Here is an 18001-nt window from a genome sequence, read left to right as displayed (position 1 = left end):
GTGTTTTGTTTAATACATTTGTTCAATTTATATAACACTAAAATACAGTTGTTTAGTTGGTTTTGAGAAAAGCATGCATGATTGCTAAGTCTGAGATATTGTGGATTTCTCTATACCTTTTGTCACGCCCTGGGAAGAACATCTGATCCCAATATCATTCAAGTTGGCATATTTTGGTAACATCTACTAAAAATAATGGCTTCATTTGTTTTGCTGAATAAGAAAATTGCTTTAGGCCAGTAACAATGTACTTCATGCCTGCAAAATGTTTGATCTGTATTGTAACACAATAGGCCATATTCTCAAAAGCTCTTTTACAAATCATAATTAGAATGACTTTTTCAGACAGTAAAAACACAATGAAGTTAACAAATTTGTGCTTGCAAAAAGCTTTTGAGAATTAACCCCCAAATAATCCTAATTTCTTTTTTGATTTTCCACATTTAGATAAGAAACAAAACTGTGTTGAGTTAGCACTAACAGGCACAGGTCTTCCAGTTAATTTAACTATCAATCCAGGACCACGCTTCAGTTTTAAGGAATGCAGCATGGGGGAACGTGTCGACATCCTTTGTATGCTGCAAAACAACTCTCTGTTGCTTCCTGTGGTCTTCGGTTTCCGCAAAACTGCTAATTTTAACATGTCACCTTCTAAAGGGAAAATAAACCCTGGGCAGCAGCAGGTAATAAAATACCTTTTTTTCTTTTCTTTCTTAAAAAAAAAAAAAGAAATGTGACTTTATGTGGGAGCCCCAGCGCTTTAATATTTTATTTTTGACCATCTTAGTGTTCTTACTACATATGCAGTCTCATTTATTACCATTAGAATTTTCCTAAACCTTTTCTTTTGGATAATAGGATAGATATAACAGACCTTCTTCCCCAACCAGCCCTTCTTGTGTTTTCTGGTAGCATAGGTTTGGCTAATGATGTTCTGTGTTTTAATAGCATATATATATAATGATATATATATTATATATATATATTATATACCATATATATATTATATATATATATTATATATACTGTCCTAGGATCCAATATCAATTGTTTTCATTTTTTAGGATGTCATGCTGTCTTTTGCTCCACATCAAGTTGGTTCTTTTAAAGTAAACCAGCTTATAGATGTGTTTGGCCAGGAAGCAGTGCAGGACAGTTGTTCAGTTCAGCTGAAGACAAGGCCTTTCCATCAGATTAGTCTCTACTTTACTGGTGTGTGCAAAGCTATAACCAAAAATATCGAACCAAAGTTTAATCCTGGTAAGTCACTTCCATTATTTTCTAGGCAACAAAACAAAACAAAAAACTTAAATAATGTAAATTCCACTAAACACTGTGATGCTTATATTCATTTTTTGTGCTCCATGTTAAGGTATAACACCATCAATTTCCAATGAAACAGGACAGTTTGTTGAGGTGAAAACTGACAATTTGAGGAAATACAGTAGCTCAGCCCGCATGGCAGTGCTGAGTGCTGCTAAAACAGGAATCCACACCCATAAGAGAAGCAGGAGCCTTGACAAAAACACACTGGTGGCATTTCCCAATGACCGCTATGCCAGCATAAGACCTGCCTTGAGGAATGAACAGTACAGGTAAATCTGTGTAGAGGATACAGTAGATTTTAATTTAAGTGATTTCATTTTAACCTTTTTATTTTGGCTTGTTGAGCTGTGTTTTTGTTGTTTCTTTTCATTTATAAAATAAACCTGCCATCCGTAAGTCCTGAGTTTCCTTATCTGCCTTCTGACTACCTTAGACACCCAGCCACTCTACACAGACATACTGTATCATATAGTAAAACTTACATGTCCAAGATGTTTACATTAGAAAATTGCTGTTTTTATGCACTTTTTGATTTTCACAGTAATACATTGATAAATATGTTCCAGCAAAACGCTACAACTTGTCTATATCGGAATAATATTTAATTTGTTTTTGATTTTATTTAGAACTATTTTTACAAAAGCTGAGAGATACAATTATGTGGACCCTGATTTCGCCTATACAGAAGAAGAAGAAAAACAGATAAAAGCACATAAAGATTATTACTTTCAGTTCATTCAAACTTTAAGGAAACAGCGTATTCAGAAGGAGAAAGAGAGGTAAAACATAACAGTTATCTACATCATACATTTTGCACTATTTATTTGGACTTTTTTATATAAAAAAATAAACATGTTTGAGTATATTCAGTACATTTATTATAAGAAAAAAGATCTAATCAATTTTTGGTTTATAATGTCTTATTGTTATTTACATTGTGAAAGATTTGATCATTAACAGAAATGTTATTTTTAAACTCCATACGCTTGAGCAGCCAGAGAAATAAGATACAAATAAAAGTCAATGTAATAATGAGATAAAACTGCCGTAAGGAGGTCACACGAATAGCATATATAGACACATTAAAAGTTAGTGTAAACAAAACATCATAATAATTTCAGCAGTTCTCAGATAATTCGTACATGCAATGGATTGAGGTCATTTACTTTTTTATGGATGCTGTTATATGTTGAATTTATTGTAAATATTATCTTGTTTTTTCTGCAGACATTTGTCGGATGTCAAAGATAAAGTAGACATTGGTATCAAACCAGCAGCAGGGTTGCATCCACAAAGGCTTTCAATCAGTGACATTGAGGTAGAGCAAAATGAGAAACAGCCTTTACAAAGGAAAAGTCAACTCCTTACCACACGTGCATTGGCTGAAATAGAAACCAGATCGACAACCAGACCAGTAAGTTAGAGAGAAAATAAAACCAAACTAAACTTACACAATTAACATGTTTAAATGTAAATACAAGTAAAAAAGAAAACTGTTAGAGTAAGTAAAAGTTAGGATTAATTTTTTGGGGGGGGTTTCAGGGAACATTACCCTATTACAAGGCTAGCATAAAGACTTACCTACCCAACTTTGTGTGCTGAATTTTGGTAACGGTACAGCACAGGTCATTGTGAATACAGTGGGGCAAAAAAGGCCACTGAAGCTTGTACTACATGGTTAACATTGAGTGTTAACATCACAAAGTGATTTATTGCTTAAAGAATGAGCTGAGAACTCAAACCCACAGCTTACTTTCTGCTAGTAGTTAATTGACTGTGTGATGTGCACATGTCTTCAACAGAGCCCTCTGTGGTCAGTTTGTTTATTTCATCATTATAGGTACGTCAGTTTATTGAATGGCTTGTTCTGTGCTTGTAATAAAATGCAGCACTCTACTAATCCAGCTAGATAAGTCATAGTATGTGTGGATACACCCCAAGCAAAACTATAGCCCTCTACTGTGCTACATTCACATGTTTTCAATTACTATGGTATTATGTACTGCACTACAAATATGACATAACAATACCTTTCCTCTTGAAAATAATACAGATTGTTTTACTGACAGACTGGCTTGTTTGAACATGTATTTTTACATTTCTGTTTTCTAATAGGTAACAGATGGGCTTAATGTTGTGCCATCAACCCCTGAAGAAAAAGAAGACTGTAACATAACCTTGACGGCACAGCAACTTCACCAAGTTATCATAGGTAAGGGAAAACATGTATAGTCTATAAGAGAATGAAAGTTCATTTACATGTTATTAGGTATATGTTTAGTTTTATGATAAACATACATATTTTATTACTGGTAATATATACTATTTTCAATAAGTTAGTCATTAATGTGTGTGCTGTGCATACAGTGCATGTTTTGTGTTCTTAATACAATTGCAAACAAGGGAACTATAATGCTTGTTGCTGGTTTTCTGTTCCCACAATCCGCCACTCATTTCAGTTAGCACCAGCATTGTTGCAGGAGGGAGCTTGAACTTAATACGCTGCAATGTTAATAATATTTCTGGCGAAAGTTACAGACAACAAATGATAAGACAAATGTAATGTATTTCTTGTAAAAGTGTTTCTTGTAACACTTTAATTATAGAATATTATTATACCAGCCAACTGTCTACAGATAACTTTGACACTTTTTTATGTTTTGTATGTTCTGAACCGATTTTATTTATTTATTTTTATTTTTGGACTCTAGGACCTTCTACTGTGAACTTTGGTGAAGTTTGTGTGCATTCTGTCTCTATGAGACATCTGAACATTGTTAACAACTTACCAGTGCATATTTGGATGCAGATTGACATTGATTGCCAGGAGCTGCAGCAGACTAGCCCTTTGTCACATGTTGTACCACCTATGTCCAGAGCTTTCGTAGCCCTCTTGTTTGAGACAAACACATTGGGAAAATTCCAAAAGTAAGTGCTTGCTGGGAGTTTGGAAGGTGAACACTATATAGACAGGCATCGTGTCTCTGCTAGGTCATAATCTTGAGAGCCCTGCACATTGGTCTTTCATTAATAACCAGATTCCTTTTTATAAAAATACATTTTATAGTAAGCTAGGCATTTGCAATTGAAATTAAACAATACTAATAGCCACTTGGATTTCATCAAAAGTCTTCAAAAGGTACAGTACAACAAATACCAGTATGTGTAATGAGAAGTTAAGGCAATTTCAAATGCCCATGTGGATAATATATTTAATGACGATACTGATATCTTTCATTTTGTTAACGTGTTTCTAACAAATTGTTAACAATTTTAATCAACTCGCAGGTCGATCACTTACTCTATAAACAAGAAGCACTGTGGGCATGTTCTAGTACTTGGGACAGTGGTCCCAGTTGCTTTGGAGCTATGCACCCAAGAACTAGTTCTGACACCCACCTTTAGTTCCTTGACTGAGTCTGGATTTAGATCAACGGTTGCACTGCGCAATCCTAGAAACCACTCTGCTGAGTTCACCTGGAAACCCATCATCACAGAAAGAGGCATAGCTTTCTCCATCCGACCTGCGACAGGTAAACAATGAGATAAACAGTGTGGCATTCATAAAATAATAATAATACAAAACATGCCATATATGATTCTTGTGTGCTCATTCTGAACATATATTGAAATCTATGTATAAACCCACTCATAAATACAGTCTGTTGGGGTAATTTCAATGAAAGTAGACAGGTTTTATGTTTCTTTAATATTTTGGTCTAACACAGATATATTCAATTGAGATTTCATTTTACTTTCAGGGTGTCTATGTACAATAACACTATGTTTTGGCAATTATATAAACTGACCTTGCATCTTTTTGGCATTCTGGTTGATTGGATTATATATAATGCAAATAGTTAATGTAGAAATACTGGAAAAGGTATATGAGTGTGGTGACTAGAAAGGTTTGAATATTGTATTTATCAAATATTGAAAGAAAATGAACGACTTAATTGACAAAAATAATACAGATATGTACAAAACTTTGACTTTACCTGCTAGACTTACACATCTATGTCTATAGCTAGTCTGTACTGTTTCCCCATAGGCTAACAATTGGACAGCACTTGGAACCACAAAGTAAAGGGGGCAAAGCATGTACTGTCACCTGCTTTAGACTAGAGCTTTCCCTTGTCTAGCCCCTAGTTTAGTGAGCAGTCAGGTGTAATGGCCTTTTAGGTATAAATAAAAACTAATGCATCCATCACTGACATTATTATTATTATTATTATTATTATTATTATTATTATTATTATTATTATTATTATTATTATTATTATTAGTAGTAGTACTAGTAGTACTAGTAGTAGTAGTAGTATTGTTGTTATTATTATTATTAGTAGTAGTGTTATTATCAAACTCAACAAAGAAAATAGAAAAATATCAAATTTGTAGAACAGAAAAGATTGTTGGGCTCTTGAGCACGGCGTGTCATTTAAGACTTCTCGCTGCTCTTGGTCCTACCACAGTCTTGCATGTCAAAAGTGATAAGTAATGCTTCTGTTTGCACAGGAACTGTGGAAGCCCACAAAGAACTGGAGTGTGAAGTGGTATGGCACCCATCCTTCTATGCTCCAGAGGAAGGGGAATTTGATCTGTGTGTCCATCAGGGAAACACAGCCAGGCTAAAATGCACTGCTAAGGTACTTCTTCAGGTTGCAAATGTCTTGATTTGGTGCAGGTTAAGTAAAACACAAGAAAATCACTCAATTTTGTGTGAAAAAGACCATGAAATGACTATAGACTGTATACAAAACGTATTGTAACCTTAGTACACGACGATTGCATAAAAATAACGTACAGTATGCTATGAAAGTTTTCTCAGGTGATTACAATGTTTAATATTTCATGTGTTCAGTGTGTTCATAATTTAAAAACATTACTGTTCTTCAGCCATAAGGTTGCGTGCATTATTTTACGGATTACTTCTGTTTTTTATTGCTATTAGCTTGGCCCTACACATGCTCAGTTTGCTGAACAGCACATAGTATTTGGTGCCGTTGCTTTGAATTTTACAACCGTAAAGACAGCCATTCTTCGAAACACAGGACAAAACCATGCATACTTTCAGGTTGGTCAACAAACATGCTTTTCACACATTTCAGACTTTCTCATATATATGAACAATCCTTGTATTAATTGTTTGTCTTTCTTGGTAAATTTGACTTTTGATTTCTTTAAGGTCTGTGATGTTTACCCACTCCCTGGAATGACTGTCATACCTGCTGAGGGTGTAGTTCCAGTGGGAGGGTACACTGAACTTCAAATACTCTTCAGTCCAAATGTAGCTATGAAATTTGATACCAGAGTAGAGGTGTGTGAAAATATTTAGTTATCGTTCGATTTTCTCCCAGTATAATTATTAATCTAAACTGTATGCATAAAAGTAAAGGCATAAAATACAAGATGCTGGTATCTTTAAAAACTGATGAGCAGTGCACAGAGCACTCCTCTTGAGGAAAATAAAGGGGAGGACAATATTACCACAGCTTTGCTACAGTACATATTCACAAAACAGCAATTGTTGGATCACATAATAATAGCAGCCAAGCACCTGCTGTTGGTTCAGTTTCGAGGGCTGTCAGTTATAGTGTTAAGATGCAATATTACCTGAAACTAGTTTAAATAAGTCAGTAAGTCTCTTGGCCTCAAAGGTGATCATTCATCAGTAATCCTGATACTGTATTTAAAAAAAAGTTGCTGTCAAGTGAATTTTCCCTAATATTAGTTTTTTTCATTGATGTGATTGCCCTTGATAGTCAATTTGTAAGGATAGTTTTGTGTTTTGCACAGTACAATCGTTATTAGATTTTGTAATGTTAGTAAAATATTTTGTTCACTAAATTGGCTTATTAAATCAAATGGATAATTTGAACTGATGATGAGAGTTTGTATTGTGCCATTTTTAGGTTGCAATTCGGAATACGAAAACTTTGGAGCTGCGGATTGGTGGCTCTGTGGAAGTGCCTCAAGTTGAAATGAGTGTGGTTAGTATTTTGAAGATATGTAACTTCTTTTGAAAACATTTTAAAATTACCTTAACACTTCCCAGTGAACACTTAAACATCGAATAAGCCAAAAAAGAATGCTGAAAAGGTTTCATTATTCTTTTAATAGGTCAGTTTTTATTTGTATAATAGAAACAAAACAAAACAAAAAATAGACGTGTGAAGCGCATCAAAAGCAATTCGCTGAAATAACTCATTTTCTTTGGTATTGAAGGACCTTGTTATATTGCTGAAGTCATTTTTTCTATGGAAACCTTTGATTTAGAGGCAGTATTGTCGAAAATTACTTTCACCCGCATATTTTTTGAAAAACATGTCCTCAAGCTGAATGATTATTATTATTTGTATCTTGGTGACTAGATTTGCAAGCAACCTGGCAGATTTAATAGACAATCCAAAAAACGAGTATATCGAGATTTTATCTTTGGGAGAAGCTTCATTGATTTGACTTTCAAGGCTGTATACCAGGCATCCCTAGTTCATATAGTGCTGCAGCCTATATAGTTGCTGATCTGTACTCAATTCTAAGGCACTGTTATCCTGCACATTTATAAAACATTGGATGTTGATGATGTTGCTGTCTGTTATTTGATGTAAACCATTCTTAATATTTCAGAAATGCTTTAAATTCTATGGCGTATATACTGGCTCTACCCAAGCGATTTCATTCACTCTTCAGAACAAAGGTGCAGTACAGGCTAGAGTGGAGTTTGATTTGTCGGAATACAAAGACTTTTCTCTACGGTTTCAAAAACATTCGGGTAAAGATTTAATAAAGTTTTTTTTTTTTATTAGAATTCTTGCTTTTGGAATAACATGTGACTATGTTGGCATGTTACTGTTTACTACCTTAATTTACTACAGGAATACAAATACTGTAAAGTATCTTATTAAGCATTACTGTCTGAGGCATTACAGTACCATTATTACATTACTAAGTACTCTCTGCTGCAGAGGATGTTGATGCTGTTATAGACTGAGCAAATGTTTTTTTCCTGGATGAAGAATTTTGTAAAAGGTGTTTTTGGCTTGTGCTGATATGCTGCACGATGCTTTGAAATTTAAGGCACTGTTTAAAGTGAGTTTCAAGATTCTGAAGTCCTGTTAGCTTTAGAGGGCATCTACTGTAGTTAATAACTGCTATCCTTGAAACTTGATAAGCTGAGACAATCCATGAGTTTGCTGAAATGTGTGTTAACTGAAGTGTTTTGTAGCAATCAATCTGGACCACGAAGACCCCCATATATATTCTGTGGATATGGATAGGAGAGAAGTTCTGGAATGCTTTTTATTATTTACTCCAACAGAGGTAAGTTTTTCAAACATTATGTAATTAAACTTTGTAACACTCTTTGAATATTCAGATTCTTAATTTACCAATTGTGTCGGGGAGCCTGCCCCTTGTGCCTATTTTATTATGTATATATTATTTGTTATTAGTAGTATTGTTATTATGATTATTATTATTGTATATGTGTGTGCGGATGGAGTGCCCTTTTCTTTGTTTTGTGTGTTTTTTTGTTTAAACTGTTTATTTTGTTAATTATTCAATACGAGTGCAGCGGCACCATTTTGCCTGTACAGCCTGTGTTTTTGTTTCATTTCCTAAAAGTTTTTTCTGGGCATGTTGCTCCAAAGAATTTTGGAGACAGTGTCAATGTTTCTGTACCACAGCAACCTTTGTTGCAGGTTTGTTCATTCTTTTTTAATGAGCTGGCCTGTGAAATCAATCTTTTTAAAGGTCAGATTGTACTCTCTCCCAGAAACAAAGCTATACTAAGATTTTAAAACATCTATGAATAAACAGTGTACTTTGTAGAGCAGAATTCTCCTCTGCATAAAAACAGTTTTTAAAAAAAAAAGTATTTTATTTAAATTTTATTCATAACCATTTGTTCCTCTAGGTGGCAGCATATGACTTTAGTCTCCCTGTCAGGATTAACAACACAAGAGCTCCATCTCCACCTCCTAGTTCTATACCAAAAACGCCTTCTGTATCTGAGAAGCACATCGTGACTCCTCGACCACAGATAGTGACTGTGGATACTCCGTCACGCAGAGTGCAGGCAACTGGTACGTGTCCATAGTCTTTCTGCTAGACCCCTCTACCTTCTGTCAAACCAGTGATGTTTAAACAACATTGTTGATCTCATTAACGGACACTGATCATACAGAGCATGCTGCAGATACTACATTTAAGTATGTGTTTCTCTTTTACATACTTATACATCACACCCCACCACGTCAAACAAGCTTTTAAGAGTTACACAGTAGCACCAGCTGTCAGAACCTACAATTTCAAGTTGCTTGGTAGAGCAGGCTGAAGTTTTTGCTCACAGTATTTTCTCTGTATAGTATAAGGTAGGGGTGCTGCTTCTGTGTGCAAGAAGCAAAAGTAAAATTATTTGGTTTATTCAACAATCTGGAAAATGAACTAGGCTGGCAGCAGAGGTGTCAGCTATATAGCATTGTATAGGAATAATCTGGTAATATAAGTGAGGATGATTGCATCATTAGGGGTTGTTACCTTGGAAATCAAAGTCATAGTTGAAGGTGTGTGTGTGTGTGTGTGTGTGTGTGTGTGTGTGTGTGTGTGTGTGTGTGTGTGTGTGTGTGTGTGTGTGTGTGTGTGTGTGTGTGTGTGTATATATATATATATATATATATATATATATATATATATATATATATATATGTATATGATCATTCCTTGCAAATGATTTAAACACGACTTGACAGAACTCAACCTGACACAGCTCTCTGAATCATAGAAGATATGAAAGAGAGTTTATTCAACTAAACACTAAAATTAGGTCACCGTCAAAAAAAGTTTCCAAAGACCTGCATCATTATCAAGAAAGCTGCATGAAGTGAAAACATGAAGAGATCTGTTTTTTATGTAAGCACCTAAGGGTTATATCCTTAAAGACCATAGAGAATATCCCCTTTTCTTTTTTTTAATGCATTCCCACCCTCTTCCCCTGCTGATTAATTCTTCAGAGACAGACAACAGAAGCCTAGGAATGTGCATAGCTGAAACAGGCTGGGTCATTAAAATAAATTAACCGGAAACTGACCATCACTTGATAATGATAATTATACAGTACAAATAAAAGGGCTTCATACACATTAGGTCCTAGTTCTGAAACTTCAACTCACTCTTTGTTGTTAACATCCCCAATGATTTCCCCCCCTTTTTAAATAGTTTTCTAGTTAATAAATAGTTTAGTAATTGTCTACAGCGTCACAAGATCCACTTACCCCAAGAGGAAACCGACACCTGTGAGACTGTTGAAATCTATTTTTATATACATTACTATTAGTTTAATGGATTTTAAAAAAGGCAATATGAAGATTATATGTACAGTACAAGACTTTGTCAAAGGGATGTTTTGTTTTTATTCATAAAACCACAATTTTACCATTGTATCATACCTCTCTGGGCTTACCTATGCTTTATTATGCTTTCACTATACTTTGTTACACTTTGAGTTGGTTTTACAAATCTACACTGAACAAAAATATAAACGCAACACGCAACAATTTCAAAGATTTTACTGAGTTCATATAAGGAAATCAGTCAATTGAAATATATTCATTAGGCCCTGATCTATGGATTTCACATGACTGGAAATACAGACATGCATCTGTTGGTCACAGATACCTTAAAAAAAAAAAAAAAAAAGGTAGGGGCGTGGATCAGAAAACCAGTCAGTATCTGGTGTGACCATCATTTGCCTCATGCGGCGTGACACATCTTCTTCACGTAAAGTTGATCAGGCTGTTGATTGTGACTGTGGAATGTTGTCCCACTCCTCTTCAATGGCTGTGCGAAGTTGCTGGATATTGGCGGGAACTGGAACACGCTGTCGTACACGTCGATCCAGAGCATCCCAAACATGCTCAATGGGTGACGTGTCTGGTGAGTGTGCAGGCCATGGAAGAACTGGGAATTTTCAGCTTCCAGGAATTGTGTACAGATCCTTGTGACATGGAGCCGTGCATTATCATGCTGAAACATGAGGTGATGGCGGCGGATGAATGGCACGACGATGGGCCTCAGGATCTCATCACATTATGTTGGAGGCGGTTTATGGTATAAAAATTAACATTCAATTCTCTAGCAACAGCTCTGGTGGACATTCCTGCAGTCAGCTTACCAATTGCACGATCCCTCAAAACTTGAGACATCTGTGGTATTGTGTTGTGTGACAAAACTGCACATTTTAGAATGGCCTTTTATTGTCCAAAGCACAAGGTGCACCTGTGTAGTGATCATGCTGTTTAATCTTGATATGCCACACCTGTCAGGTGGATGGATTATCTTGACAAAGGAAAAATGCTTACCAACAGGGATATAGACAAATTTGTACACAAAATTTGGAGAAAAAAGCTTTTTATGCGTATGGAAAATTTCTGTGATCTTTTATTTCAGCTCATGAAACATGGAACCAACACTTTACCTGTTGTGTTTATATTTTTGTTCAGTGTATATACTGGATAATAACCCTGTTGCATTTGGCTTAATATTTTCATGAGCTAAATTTTTATTGCAGCCCAGTTTGAATTGAATAAACACTTAATGTACAGTACCTAATTCATTTACTTTTCTTTTAGCTCTGAGACCCCCACTTGAAATATCTAAGTCAAAGCTGGAATTCATACATTCAGAACTGCGTAACCTAGGTGTTTTGACTGAAAACCTAAATACCCACCAGGTATGTAAATTAGAAACTCTGACAACTTCCACTGCCACACAATGAAAGCAATACCACAAAACAAAAATGTTGTGCACATATATATCTATCTGTACAATTTATCTAGCTATCCAAATTTCACTTATTAGTGTAACAACGGTGGCAGAATCATATATTGTCAGTGGTGTATGCTATCAAATAAGTCTACACAAACTGCCTCTGAAGCTCAGTTGAACTCATTTTTTAGCATAGAACATTGTCATGTTGAGAATATTTTAATATTCCTCTGAAACAATTGTGTTCCTAACTGCTATTCAGAATGTTCATCTTTGGTTACTTTGGTTACTTTTGGTTACTTTTGGTTACTAGGTGCTTCAGGCTCCAAAGTCAAGGCTGTTTCAGAACAATTATTTACCAATGTCACGAGCTTACACCACATAATTTGTAAGAGGGAAGTGCTGATCCTGAGTTACACTACCTAACATGTCAGTCTCCTGGGCAAAAAAAAAAAAGCAGGTTTAAAATAGTAATCCGAGTCTGTCCATCAGATCATAAAACACAAGTAAATAACAGAATGATATATGCATATTTTTAACTTTCAACAAAAATACATGACAGATGCAGCAACTGCAGAGAAAACATTAAGATAACACTTGTTAACAATAACCACACATTTTATTATAATACTTTCTGTAGTTACAAATGATCTCTTTAAAAATACAGCAGTAATCATCAAATCCAAATAGTTTTCACTGAAGACACTGCTGCACTGTAGGAATTGTTGCAAAATTCAGACAATAAAGAGTACATTTTGCAGCTATGGCCATTTAGTTATGTTTTAAAATATCATATGGCTTCAAATTTTATTTCATCTAAAAAATTTAAGGTTTTTTATTTATAGCTGTTGCCTCAGAGACTATCTACAAAGATATGGCACAAAGAGACAGTATGACATTTATGAATTATATACTGTATATAATTATTTTTATATAATTATTATTATTTTTTGTAAATGTTTGCAGACACTGGAACTGAAAAATACTTCTCAGCAAGAAATTATATGGACGTTAGACCTGAGCAAATTGAATAAGGTAACGGAGGAAAGTGTCTTTAAAGTCTATCAGCAATCTGGGACCCTAGAGCCTGGCCAAACCTTCCCTGTCAGTATCTGCTTTTGTCCAGGTAAGTTTTTTTTTTTTTTTAAATGTTCAGTTCATGTTTTATGTTAGGGCTTTCTTAGAGTTTAAATAATTATGCACTCCATTTCATACTATATTTGTTTAAATATGTGTATTGAGTAATACAGCTGTAATAAAGAACCTGGAGTGCAGTAAGACTTTCGAGGCAGGCTGCTTTCCTGCTTGAAACAAATGTTAGGTAACCACTGAATTATTTTAAATTTTGGAGTCCCTAAAAGATTCCTCTCCGAGCCCCTCAAAACTGAAGTATTTTTGGTTCTTTTTATAGTGCGGTGTCTCTTTCAGGTGGCCAATTGACTGATTGATCGGCCAATCCAGAACTACATTCCTAGCCGATCAATCAGTCAATCAACCTGCCTTCAAAAAGACACCACACCAATCCAATTTAACCTAAATCATCTCATCTGGGCAACAGGTAGCCATCTTGACTGAGGCTTCTCCTCAGTGTTTGAGCGAAGATGGCTGCCACCTAAAGCAATATTTTCCCAGTACAGGGCCTCTGCCCTATCACAGCAGTACAGCCTAAATCTAAAAGATGCAATTATGATAGACAGTTCTTGTTCTTTAATTTTGTTTTTGCTCTGTAATTCTAGCCCGCCCAGGAAGATACAGTGCAGAAGTCCCTCTGTTTCTGAATGAGGACCACATCCATCCCTACAGACATATCTCTCTTTCCGGCATTGCTAAAACTCCTAAAGTTACATTTGATCCCCCATATGTGGTGTTAACCCCAGTGCCATTGGACACAGAGGCTGGAGCTACAATAACTATTATTCCCCAGGACTACATAAGGTTGTACTTTATATTTAGTGTTCCATTTTTTTATTTTTTATCTTTTAAAAAAAATAATCTGGGAATTTTTTGGAGTTTATTTTACATATATTAAAATAGGGATAAAATCGGTAAAGATCAGGGGAAAAAAAATCTATACACACTTTATATGTGGAATATGATGCATAGCAGGTTTCTTATTAAGTTTAATGTCCCTGTCATGTATGATGAAGCAGAATCAGTGAAAGTTGAAGCCACATTTTCCCAAGTTATATGGTACTTTGCGACTGTTTGGGCAATCGCTGTGCTGACAGAAATAGTATCTACAGAAGGTATGAACATGACATCAGCATGAAACAAGTCAGGTTTGTTCGCCTTGGAATCATAAAAAGAAAAGAGAATTGACAGGGTGGTGCAAACCATTAGGAGACATGTCAAAAATCATACTGGACATTTCCATCAATGCATTCCATAAGTTTACTAACTAAAGCATTTTCTGCAAATATTTACGATAAAAGTTTGTCGGCGGTAGGCAGTATTTTAGCTGATGGAAAGTATTATTATTATTCGTTTATTAGCAGACGCCCTTATCCAGGGCGACTTACAGTACAAAATATCACAATACAAAGTATCACACTACAAAATGTCACATTACACAATATCACATGACAGAGAAGAACAGTTATAAATAATAATAAAATCAGTAGATAATAAGATCAAATAAGAGTAAAATAAAGAATACAGTAAATAATTAAATTTGAGAGAATTCGACAGAGCAGTAAACATATAGTAAACATACTTGCTTATAAGAATAAATTCCATTAAGAGCTCATAGTAAGTATGATAAATGGATAGGAACGATAGGGGGTAAGCTAATCTGCCGGTGGAGGAGCGGAGGGGGTGAGAGAGGGTGTCAGGAGAAAGAATAGTCTGAAGGTAGGAGGGAGCAGAAAGGTTGAGGCAGCGAGTACAAGAGTTTTGAATTGGATGCTGTAGCATGAAGTCACCAATACATACCTTTATGCAGTAAACAGAGGTTGTCCAGCAAAGCACAGTGCTCTGACAAACTCATTAACAGTCATTCTATGCTCTGTTTTTATTAAAGCTCATGTAAAAGCTGCATGAATGGATTGCTTGTTTCTTAGTTCACTTTATTGTTTTAGTTTAAGGTGTCACTTATTTTTCAGTATGTTCTTTTATTGTCCGCGCCAACATGTACCTCAATGCAGAAGTATTTGCAGCGCTATGCGTCCTCTGCCTCATCTGACTCACTTGTGCTATTTTTGTTTTTTGTATACTTTGAAACCATTTGTTTTCATTTGAATATTCATAAACTGATTTATGTTTTCTCCCCATTCCTCTCCACAAAAAAAATATTGTATGTGTATTTCAATTTAGTTTTTGATCAAGCTAGTAGTTACTACGCCCAGCAATTGCCACAATAATCAGACTTTGATTGGCCAACATAATCAGGTGATAATGTATTTGTGAAGTGACAGGAAACCATGTTTGAACGTTATTTGATCCTCTGACATCTAAATGTGTGCTGTATCCTAGGATACAGTGATATTATAATGTTGGGGGTCCTGTAATGTTTTGGTAAAATTCGGAATAAACTGCAAACACAGAACACTACTTATATTGCAAAACATATCAGAAAAGTGTAAAATGTGTAATGATTAGTTTTTTTTCAATGCATTATTCTGTTTCATGTTAATAACATAGGGGTCAGAAGGATACTTTTATCCATCTGCATTTTCCTATATTTAATTACTGTAGCTTTTTAGGAGTAGTATTCTGTGTGTGTTTTGTATGTCTGTTGCTGTTTCTTTTTAGATCATTATGTTAAACCTCATTTTTTCCACCACATGTCCAGCTTCTGTAGACTCCTAAAAGCTGGATTTCTGAAATCACCATTAGAGATGTGCAACTGTATTTGCTGTAACTGGGATTTCAGATTTTAGGAGTCTTTTCAGAAAGAGACTTTGGTTGAAAGGAACATTGTTGTTGGAATATAGTAAGCATGGTAAATACTGATCCAAGTAGAAACAAATATAGATAATGTTAGATAACACACACACAATATAATATATTCCTTTACTAATTGTATGCATACTTGAGCAGTTTCATTAAAATGCAAATCGATTTAGCAGTGAAAAGAATTTCATGCTGAAACATTATATTGATATTAATATTAATGCTTTATTAGTGGAAAGCAGCTGCTGACAGGTGGAATCTCCACAATAAAATGGCAAGACCAAGCAAGGTTTCAATTCCTTGCATACATTTTCACCATATGTTGCAGGGAATTATGAAAAGCCCATCTGGGGAATTAAGACCATTACATGTAAATTGTGCAGTTTCTCAACTCTGTCTACTGCGTGCGGGTAGCAAAATAAATGTAATTATTGCAGAAACTTCAGATGTGTCAAAGTGGTAAAATAATTGCCTTTTTAATAAACACTTCTGTGAATTGCCATGGTTTCCAATTTGGAATTGGAGATCATTGTGTTTTCTATGGCTGGCATTAAAATTAATTAATGTTATTATAACTAAAAATAATGATGAAAGCTTTGAACTGTTTCTACTAATTGTAATATGCAAGCCCCATGGGACTTTTGCTCCATTTATGTGAATGTATTTTTGTAAAGCATATGCAGCACAGACTAGTTCAGCTTTGGTAATGTTAAATCCTGTATATCTGCTTTTGAGTTAATAACCTTTTATGATTATTATTCCATTTAAGATTAGGATACAAGAGAATGGTTAGATATTCACATTGAAAATCAATGAGGTGTAAAGTAAACAAGTTCAGACCTTTGTATCTTACCTTTTTAAACAGTTATACAAACAATAAACAGACCTGTCCAGCATTGGTATTATATTGTGTTGTCTAAATATAGTTCCAAGGAGTTTATTGTTTGATTCAGTTATTAGCAATGATTATACTTGTTAAAATGTGTGCAGTGTTGCTTTGCTAGATGGTTATTTATGATACTTATTTTGCATCTGATTTGTTTCTTTACATGTCAGGAATTCCTTAATTCATGCGGAAATTCCAGAACTAGAGCTAGACGATGGAAGCAAGTCTCAGCCTTTTTCGCTGCAGTTCCCAAGTGGCCAGACAATTTCAATCTTGCCTGAAGGACAGAATAAACCTCTAACTTGTGAAATCAGCTTTAAGTTCTCTAGACCTGTCGCCTTCTCTTTTGATATCATCTTCACTGATGAGTTAAACAACAGGTACTGCACTCTCTAAATATGTTACTGTCATGCATGGAATCCCCCCCCCAAACTGAAAAAAGTAGGTTTCTATTGTCCAGGCTGTAGAACATTCATATTGCGTGTTTTGAATTTGTAACTTTGAATTACAATAATCACCAAAAGGCCCATTTAATGAAGTTTTTCTACCCCAATGTCTTCTTAGCTAAAGTCTGTGGTGCCAGAGGAGTAAATACAACTTTTCAAATAGAGGTTTAGTTTTTTACTGCACCCACCATGTGATGCAGTGGTTTGCTCTGATACCAATGGTTTGGGAGGCAGCAATCTTGATATGTGTCTGGGGTATGTTAAACGTAAACACAAGCCTGAGGCAGGGTAGCTAAATCTGTCTAGTTTATAAAAAATGGCCATGGGGACCACAGGATCCTACTTCTGCCACTGTGTGATCCTGAGCAAGTCATTCAATCTCCTTGTACTCCATCGTGCAGATGAGATGTTAAATCAATGTCCTATTGTAAGTGACTCTGCATATAATGCACAGTTCACAAGCTACCTCTGTAAAGTGCTTTGTGATGGTGGTCCACTATGAAAGGTGCTGTATAAAAATAAATATATTATTATTATTATTATTATTATTATTATTATTATTATTATTATTATTATTATTATATGCGAAACAAACAGAAATCAGAGAAAAATGTGTTTTAGGGAATTGATGTCTCAATAAAACTGCAAAAACACTAATTACATTTATTATGAACTTCTTAAAGGACTT

At 35.0% G+C, this 18001-nt stretch overlaps 1 protein-coding gene across 2 annotated transcripts in view; it reads left to right on the top strand.

The window, feature by feature from the left end:
* Positions 1-18001, top strand: part of LOC121327579 (cilia- and flagella-associated protein 47-like) — a 135786-nt gene that overhangs the window by 4467 nt on the left and 113318 nt on the right. For both annotated transcript variants that reach the window (XM_041271684.1, XM_041271683.1), the window contains 19 exons: positions 448-683; positions 1065-1260; positions 1373-1595; positions 1953-2105; positions 2554-2740; positions 3442-3538; positions 4038-4254; positions 4615-4859; positions 5842-5972; positions 6278-6400; positions 6512-6643; positions 7239-7316; positions 7954-8098; positions 8552-8646; positions 9242-9410; positions 11955-12055; positions 13057-13216; positions 13827-14025; positions 17038-17247. In XM_041271684.1, coding sequence (XP_041127618.1) covers positions 448-683; positions 1065-1260; positions 1373-1595; positions 1953-2105; positions 2554-2740; positions 3442-3538; positions 4038-4254; positions 4615-4859; positions 5842-5972; positions 6278-6400; positions 6512-6643; positions 7239-7316; positions 7954-8098; positions 8552-8646; positions 9242-9410; positions 11955-12055; positions 13057-13216; positions 13827-14025; positions 17038-17247 — 3097 coding nt within the window. The remainder of the gene's footprint in view (positions 1-447; positions 684-1064; positions 1261-1372; positions 1596-1952; positions 2106-2553; positions 2741-3441; positions 3539-4037; positions 4255-4614; positions 4860-5841; positions 5973-6277; positions 6401-6511; positions 6644-7238; positions 7317-7953; positions 8099-8551; positions 8647-9241; positions 9411-11954; positions 12056-13056; positions 13217-13826; positions 14026-17037; positions 17248-18001) is intronic.

The sequence above is a fragment of the Polyodon spathula genome, chromosome 15 (genome assembly GCF_017654505.1).
Source record: "Polyodon spathula isolate WHYD16114869_AA chromosome 15, ASM1765450v1, whole genome shotgun sequence".
Lineage (NCBI taxonomy): Eukaryota > Metazoa > Chordata > Actinopteri > Acipenseriformes > Polyodontidae > Polyodon > Polyodon spathula.
Note: the sequence above shows the minus strand (reverse complement) of the source record. Positions and strands in the feature narration are given on the sequence as shown.